Raw genomic sequence first — 9,006 nt, 5'->3', positions numbered from 1 at the left:
CTCTACCCTAGTGCCTATGTCAAAGGGAAATTAACGGTTTCTACCCTTCAGTATTTGGCTAGTAAGACGTTATAAATCCAGCTCTGCGTTTGGTATAAAACTGGTGTGCCAGTAAGACCCTCTGAATAAACCCGAAAAAAGTGTTCTAGTACCATTCATAAGAAAGTATTAGCCGAACCTTGGTTTGGTTACCATTGCAGAGATAGTGCGAGATTACTCTAACGAAGTTAAATACGAGTATCTTGGACTAAACTTTGATAAGGTACTAAGTTCGAATTCGTTTCTCGTCAAACTCTTACCAAGGTCGCCCGAGCCACGCGGACCTGTAAAAAATTCTTTGGTCGAGTAAGATTAATAGAGTGCATATATGGTATGACAGCCCCAAAAACCGTAAAAAAGTGCCACATCATGTTGCTATAAACTTCAGAGGTTAGCTTAACTCTGACTCACAGGATCAAACGTGGCCCTAGAGTCGTTTCTGGGACGGATTCCATATTTTCATTTAAGCAGCAGAAGCATCTAATTTGGAACGAGATTAAAAACATTCACCAGTTGCATCAGTTGTTTATTCCAAGTGCAGACAGTCCTTCTGCATTAGGTCTTCTATTGGGTGCGTTAGAAAGGGATCTTATGACTTCTATGTGGCAATTAATGCGTACAATGCAAAAATCTCTGGCGGTACTATTCATAAGACAATGTAACAAAAAAATATTTTATGTATAATGCCTTGGGAAAAATTCTGCAGGTTTTTCGACTCTATACTGAAAAAATTGTTTCAGCAGAGAAATCCAAGGCAAATTGACCACCTCCCATTGATCCCAGATATGTACACACAGTGGTACTACATAGACGGTTCAAGGATGGACAGCAGAACATGTGCGGGGGTTTATGGACTCCACATTAAACTTGCTATTGAAATGCGTAGATGGCTTATAGTCTTTCCAGCCGAGGTGCAAGCAATCTTAACCTGTGGCGAATTGAACCTTGAAAAGGCTTTTAAGGTCATAGTTATCATTTTAGACAGTTCAGCGTCCGTTAGGGCCTTATCCAAGAGGATTATCACCTCCTAGCCCATTAAGCAATGTTTGTCATTCTTCAACTGTTGACAGTGAAAAGCACGGTAACGCTATGCTCACCGCGGAATCGAGGGGAACAAGGTCGCTGAGGCAACATTTCCAGGATTTGGTTGTTCTTCTTCGAGACTTAAAACTACCGAGTTGGTAAACTCAGAACGCAGTAATAACAAGGGTTCGATAGGGACTCAAAGGACATACATACATCTTTTGAATAGAACCTCCATACAAATAGAACCCCAAGGGCCTGGTCANTGAGAAGTATTGGCTGATATTTTCTAGGTATGTTTATTTGATTCAAATATATGAGTATAAATGGTTTTCCATACAAAATCACTTCGTCATCAATTTGCAAACACGTGCATGCGCTGGAAGTGCGCTGGCTTCTGAGTAACAAATGAAAAAGAGTTGCCACTTGATAAAAAGTGTATTTGAAATTATTTATAAGTTAAATGCATTATTACAATATGGGTATCGATCGAAATAGGTTTGAAAAGGCTTAATTTCTTCATTATATGAAGGAGCGTTGCCACCTATTTACAAAGATAAATGTAAAAAATAGGTAAAATGAGTTACTACAATGTGAAAATCAATCAAAATGGCTTTGAAAAAACAGTATTTTAGACTACATGTGGTAGAGTTGCCACTTATTTTAAATGCTTAATTGCCACCTGTGTACAAAGTTCCATGGGTTAAATGAACTACTTCAATATGGATATCAATCGGAACTGCTTTGAAGATATTTTTTTTCTAAACTACATGTAGGAGAGTTGCCACCTATTTTAAGATTTAAATTTAACTTGAATTAAAGGAACGTAAATATGCATCGCAATGCGAATGTCAGACATTTCAGTTTGAAAATAATTTAAAGAAGGTTGCCACCTGTTTACACATGTAGAAGAGTTGCCATCCATTTTAAAATTTAAATGCAACTTGAATTAAGGGAATCAGATATTTTAAATATGTAGATATGTATATTTCGGTGACATACGAAAAAGGATTAACAAGGTTTTAGTTTGAAAATATTTTTTATATTTAATATTTTGCCATCTGTGTAAAAAGCGCCGAATTTGTTTAAATTATACAGAAGTAACTGTATTAAATATTAAAATATGGGCGTCAAACGAAGGATTTTTAGGAAATATTCAGCTTGAACATTAAGAATATTTAAAACGGTTGCCACCTGTTTAAAAGATGGGTAGCACTTGAAATGGTTTCAAAATCCAATCTAATAAAATAAAAAGAAATGTACTGTTTATAACCTAAATATGCTCTTATTATTATCACGTATTCTACGTTTAACTTTAGCGGCTGTGGTTTGAGAGCGTTTGGCCATGATCACTTTGAAACACTACGTGCTGCAAATTCCATCAGGTCATCTATATTTACTTATAAATATTCCAATATGTCATCGTAGTGGCATTCATATTTGTTCTACATAGTACTCGTTTTAGTGTTCGCAACAAAAGGGTTGCCTTTTTGTGCTACCTATTCTACTCCACTGAAATAAAATCATTAATCTCGCTTCAACTTCCTATACAAATGCTTTGCTAATGCAAATGCTTTGAAAGCCTGCAAGTAAAAACATTTTTAAATTGAAATAAATAAGAAAAAATACTACAAATAACAGTAGATGCGCTTCAAATTCAAACACAAGCAATTATTCACTGGCTACACCATAAGTCAGTCGTTGATAAATGAATTCCCATTTAAATTTGTACAGAGCTGATTAGGAGATAAATTACCGGCTTCAATGAGACAAAATAAAATAATAAAATAAATACTAATAGTCACGTTTACATGGACAAATTCAAAAATATTTTAAGAATTAGTTGACGATGAGCGATAATACTAGGGTGGCTCATCAAGAGTTGATAAGAGGGTAAGAAAATGTGGTTACTTGGTAAATGTTGTAGAGTTAATGAGCGGATGATGCTTTGAACAGCGATTTATATGGGCCATAGTGATAGACGAGTGGTTAGAGGTGCATACTAACACTCAAAAGGACACTGGTTCGATATCTGTACTTAGGATGCAGAAGTAAATTTGAAGAATATCATCATTCCTTAAGCAGCCTTTAAAAATAAGTATTGGCCGCTTGTTGGCCACCAATCCACGAACTGCTGGTTGGTTTCCAGCAGTAGCATGAGGCAGAAAAAATACAGAGGGGATTCATGATGATTCATAGCATTTTTAGATTTTCTACTGAACTTTTTTCGACAAAAGTTGCTATAAAAATGGGCTACCCTAATGTGTTCAAAAATATGTCCACATACCTCTATCTTTGGCATTCGTTCAAGTGTCAATCGTCGCAATTGGATTTTTGCAAACACGAGTATCTTCATCTTTTGCGCTTGAAAAATTTGCGCATCCATCTGAAGTCGTTGTTTTGCTTTGCGAATCTCTTCATCTCACTACTTGTATAGCGATTTAAATTTAGACAAACTTGTCCAATAAATAATGACGTAATCTATTATTATTGCGTTTCGCCGGTCGAAATGATCCATCCCATTTGGGGTGACTTATGGAACGCTAATGCTTTTGCTCATTTGCATAAGCTTACAGCAAAATCAACGTACATACATACATACATACATACATATGTAAAAAGAATAACAAATTCTTAGGAAAATAAAAAATCATCAAATACAAAATCATGGCAAAAATATTTAAGCCGCATTTCGTTAACTATAACGAAAGAAAAAACAGTTGAGAACATACATAAATGTGACTTGCTAATACTTAGATACTTTTTAGAATCGTACAACGCAGCAGACCAGTTTAGTTAGATTTTAAAATTGGAGGAAAGCACAACGTTCCAACGGATTTTCAACTGAGGTGGCAAAGAAACAAAAACAAAGTTTACTTACAATTTTTTTTTTTTTATTTCGCAAAAAATTGAGTGTGAAAATGAAGACGCAAATCGTAAGTACTAAAAAATAATCAATTTATATACTCCGTGCAAAAAAGTGCTGATATTCTATAGAATTTTTATTTGGGATTGCTGATGGCAAATAAGAATTTTTATTACGCAAAAGATCTGCGAATATTGAACGATCACTGGTTTATCAAGAGGAGAATAAAAATCCCTGTTTGCGTTGAAACAGTGCCAAACGTTATATTATTACACATACCGTCACCTGAATCGTCACCTGAAATGCAAAAAGTCGTTACTAATAAAATTTTGTTTGCATAAAACGATGTGTGGGGAGTTGTATTTCGATGAAATGTATTTTATCAATCAATAAGTGAATTTTGATTTTTTTTTATTAGTTACGGCATTTTGCATTGCAGGTGATGATATGTAGGTATGTATATGGATGTAGAAAGAAGCTGGTCAAGAAAAGAAAAAAAAATCATTCCATAACTTTTCTGTCGCAGTTGGACCAAAACGTTTATCTCGAACTTGTTTCAGACATTTGAATATAGGAAGTGATGAATAAAATAATTTATTCTGTGATGAGTAATCCGAGGAAGCATTGCAATGAAACAAGATAGTTTTCGCGCCAAGTTCACGTAGACCTAACTGGCAACTTCATTAGAAAAAAATTAAAAGTTTTTCGATTCCATTCGTAGAATGCCAATTTCTGAATTTTTTTTATCCTAAAAGGACATAGCCGACACTTATACAAATATTTTCACAGAAAGCTCGACTGACTGTGTTTCGTATGAGAACTCCGCATTAAAGCTCAATAACCACGCTTATTTATTTTTGGGTGATGTGATATGTGGCAAAACGAACTGCTTTGATTAAGGTCAATACACTGTACAATACATAAATATTCGTACAAGCACTTTAAACATACATACACTGTTATGAGGCAATTATGTCAGCGAATTCCGTCACATTTTTGTTTGAAAGTGAGTGTTTCAGTGTGCGAAAAATATATATCTTACTTTAGGGAGTGTGAAAAAGAATTTAGTTCCAATTCATGGGATGCATGGCTCTGCGCAAATCTGTGTACCATGCGATGAGCACAAGAGCCTCGCTCAGAGCAATCAAAAGCAGATGTAAAGAATTTTACCACTCGAAGGCTAGGCAGAGATGGAGCTCTACAGGATCGCTTAGGATTCCGGATCTGAATACCTACGACTCACAGGATATTAAATCCAATGTAGTGTTAAACAAGTAACACGAATCGAGATGGAAATTTTGTACTTTGCCAGTGACTCTTGTTGAAGGCGAACGTTTATTCAGTCTATTATACATTCATAATAGGAGTGCCAGTTACTGGTAAAAACTCGACCGTTTTTCTAGTTTCTTAAGAGCCTTCGGAGACGTTTTCTAACTTAGCACGTCGCTTAACTTATAAAGTCTTACCACTCAGTCACAGCGGCTGTCAGTTTAATATGCACACATAAGGTGTTCTTAAACATGTGGCAACCCCACCAAGCACAGTTCAGAAATAAAAGTTTTTCAAACCCCCTTCGACTGATACCCATATTTTAATAATTCATTAAACTTATTAAATTATTTGAATTTAACTTTTTAATCAGGGGGCAACCCTCTTTCAACACCTCAAAAATATTCTGCCGTTCAAACTAAATATTTCTTAACACTCCTTCGTTTGACACCCATATTTTGATGTTTCATATCGCTTGTGTATAAGTAAACTAAATTCGATATTTCAAGCAGGTGGCAACCCTCTTCAAAATATTTTCAAACTACTACTTTCTGAATCCTCGTTCGTTTGGTATCCATATGGTGATACATATTTTTCTCACCTAATATGATTTTTTAAACAGGTGGCAACCCTCCTATAATGCAGCTAAGAAACAAAGCTTTTCAAAACCATTTCGTTTGATACCCATTTTGTAATAATTGATTTATTCTTTTTATTAATTTGAGTATAAGTTTTTAAAGGTAGCAACTCTTATCGAAAAAGTTAAACCTTACTGCACATCTGTAGTCCAAGCCTCTTAATTTGACACCTCATTTTTGAAAATCGAACGAACGGTGCGGATATGATGGCATTGATTTTTAAAAAATTTGAATTTATTTTTTCAACAGGTGGCAACACTTTTCCAAAAAAATAAAACCAGTTTGCACATCTACGCCTCAGTTTTGAAAATCAAGTGAACGTTGCAGATCTTATATCCTGAACAAAAAAATACTTTCGCGTCTTATATATGTATATAGATAGCTAAATTATTTAATACTAACTAACGTTTGCTTTTATTTACATCTAAACTTTAAATTATTAATATCCAAATTTTTTTATACAGTTTTACAGCTTAGCCATAATTTTATGCGTGCAATACATACAAGCGATGGTCATAGAAAGCAGTGACAATGGTGAGCAGCTGCTGCATTTTGGGTGAGTCTAAGAACGAAGGCAAAAAAGAAAGTCGTACATACTTTCGTGTTCTTTCTTATCATGTAAAATGGCTGGGTATGTATATGCAAATTGTATTCGCCCTGCTTAATTCTTATTTAAAAATATTTGTTTATATTTGGGCTATGATATCATTTTGTTGGCAAACAGGTGCTCGTTTTGTCTCCACCTAACTGTAATTTTACACATGCTTCTAAGTAGCTGGCAAAACGATTTAACTGTTTTACATTTGTTGGTATAATTTATTTAACATTGAAAAAAGTAGCTTGTCATTTACATTTAAATATCTAGAATAAATGTAGAAAAAACAAATAAATTTACAAATTTTTTATTTTTTTTTGTCTCGACAGTTTCAAAACGGAGAACGGTCAATCGCGTACAGAGGATATAACATACAATAACACAATACTTGATGTTAATACTGAAAAGGCTGATGACAATGAGCTGAATGCAGTGACAACTGCGAAACCTGCGAAACCTGTGGAGTATCGTGGTGGCTATAGTTTCATCTCTGCCGATGGCTATGAATACACTGTACTCTATAAGGCTAACAAGAATGGCTTTCAACCCTATGTAACGGCGCGTAAAATTCGAGATGATAAAATTTAAGTAAAATATTGCTGGAAAATATAAAATGCTTATAAAATTAATTGTAGTTATATTTAGCTGTTTATGGTAAAATTATATATCTATTGATTAAATCTTTTGTATTTTTAAATTGTGATAATATAAATGAATTAGGTTACTTGAATGTACCTCATGGAATTATATTTGTATTGATGTATGTTTAGTATATATGCCGTAATAAATGTATGTACATACATATCTATATATGGAACTCTTTACTTGTGATGTTAAATAGGTAGCGATGCTACATTCAGTCTCCATTAAAGTAAAGCCGATTAAGTTTTTTTAGTTTACAAAATTTCATTTACATAGAACTATTCTTCTTGTTTGGCGCTAAAAATAAAAGAAAAATTGTTTAGAAGTGTGCACACAACCTCTTAATGGTCTCTCTCTTAACTAGGGCTGTGCGATTAATTGATTACTCAAAATTTTAATTAATCATAAAGTAAATAACTCAATTATTCGATTAATTGGAAATTATGATTACTCAAAAGTTCAGTTACTCGAGTAATCAAGATTTTTGATTAACCAAAAACAAAAATATTTGAGTAAAATGCTTTATGATTAATCAACATTTCGAGTAAAATGAGTAATCAACATTTCAACTCTTTACATATGTATAAAGTAGTTAAAGTTCCTTGATACTTTGAAAACAACGTTTCTGTTTTCAAAAATTAAAAAAAAATTTATTTCATACACAGAATGTAAAAAAGAAAATAAGCATTTTCCAAAGCAAACTCTATTACGAGCAAAATTATTTTTTTTGAGTAATCATATTTCAAGTAACTCGATTAATCATCGTTTTGAGTAATCAAAATTTTGATTACTCGAGTAATTGATTAACCGAATAATTGATTAACCAACTTGCTCGAGTAATCGAATAATCGCACAGCCCTACTCTTAACGCATCAATAATAGGGATGGCAAAGTCGACTTCGACTGTCGACATTTTCAGTTAGTAATTAGGTAAGATATACATAAGTATTTATTTTAACAATTTCATGCAAGAAAGTTTTTCTCCCTGAATTTATGTAAGTTTCTACATACAGTCTTTGGTTCGAATTTGACCAATCCGTAAGGTACAACATTTTAAACATCGATAAAAATGTTGCTGATAGAACTCCAGCTGATATGCGACATTAGTCGTGTGGATAATCCCAATCCACTAGCTGTCTGAGCTACTGGGCGAATATCCCATGTCTACCAATACTCGCCACCTCTGTTCCATCGGAAAGGCAACATTTTTCAAAAAGTTGTCCGTAATTACCAAATATCGATTCGAGAAATTTTTTGAACTTTTTGTTTTGGTGAAAATTTAAAAATTTTTAAATTATATTTCAAAAATATAATTTTTAAAAACCCCCACAACCAACATTTCCATGCTGTATAACTGGAACAAGTTTCAAAATTTTTAAAAATCCGTTAGTGTGTGTTTGTTTTTTTACCTAGCATTGAATTTCACTAAAAATCAGATTATTCTAAAGATCAGTAGTAAATCACGATATTTTTGGCGTATTCTGACCCTTATATTTATATCTAATATATGAGTTAAACGCAGGGTATACTTAATACATTTTTTTTGGTTAAAAACATCGAAAAAGTCGACTTTTCTTCGTGGATCGGTCGACTTTTAAAGTCGACTGCACAGAGTCGATCGATAAGTCGCAAGTCGACTTTCGAGGGAAGTTGAACAACCCTAATCAATAATTCAGTTTAAATTTAACATAATATTAAGCTTTATGTCAACGCATGTATCCTATGGCTATAACCATTAAGTTATTGCATACGAAAAAGCTATGTTACGAACTTTTTATACTGATGATCATATAAGCTTAAAAAAAGCTCCGTATACTTAGGTTCATGTGCCAACTAGTTAACTGCAGAATAATACAATTTCAATAAGCACAGCTTCATTAAGCTATACTTAAATACGAACTTTATAAGCACGCAATAATAAATAAGGCTTTCCA

At 33.5% G+C, this 9,006-nt stretch overlaps 1 protein-coding gene across 1 annotated transcript; it reads left to right on the top strand.

Moving 5' to 3' along the window:
• The first annotated feature begins 3,823 nt into the window (after positions 1–3,823).
• On the top strand, positions 3,824–7,234 carry Cpr65Ay (Cuticular protein 65Ay). The gene is made up of 3 exons (XM_017615309.1): positions 3,824–3,998; positions 6,300–6,391; positions 6,760–7,234. The coding sequence occupies exons 1-3, from the start codon at positions 3,984–3,986 to the stop codon at positions 7,016–7,018; spliced, it is 366 nt and encodes a 121-aa protein (XP_017470798.1). The 5' UTR covers positions 3,824–3,983; the 3' UTR covers positions 7,019–7,234.
• The last annotated feature ends 1,772 nt before the right edge of the window (positions 7,235–9,006 follow it).

This window comes from Rhagoletis zephyria, unplaced genomic scaffold (assembly GCF_001687245.7).
Source record: "Rhagoletis zephyria isolate East Lansing unplaced genomic scaffold, Rhagoletis_zephyria_1.1 Rzeph_scaffold_00996, whole genome shotgun sequence".
In the NCBI taxonomy this organism is placed as follows: Eukaryota; Metazoa; Arthropoda; class Insecta; order Diptera; family Tephritidae; genus Rhagoletis; species Rhagoletis zephyria.
This window is presented reverse-complemented; position numbering and strand designations above follow the sequence as displayed.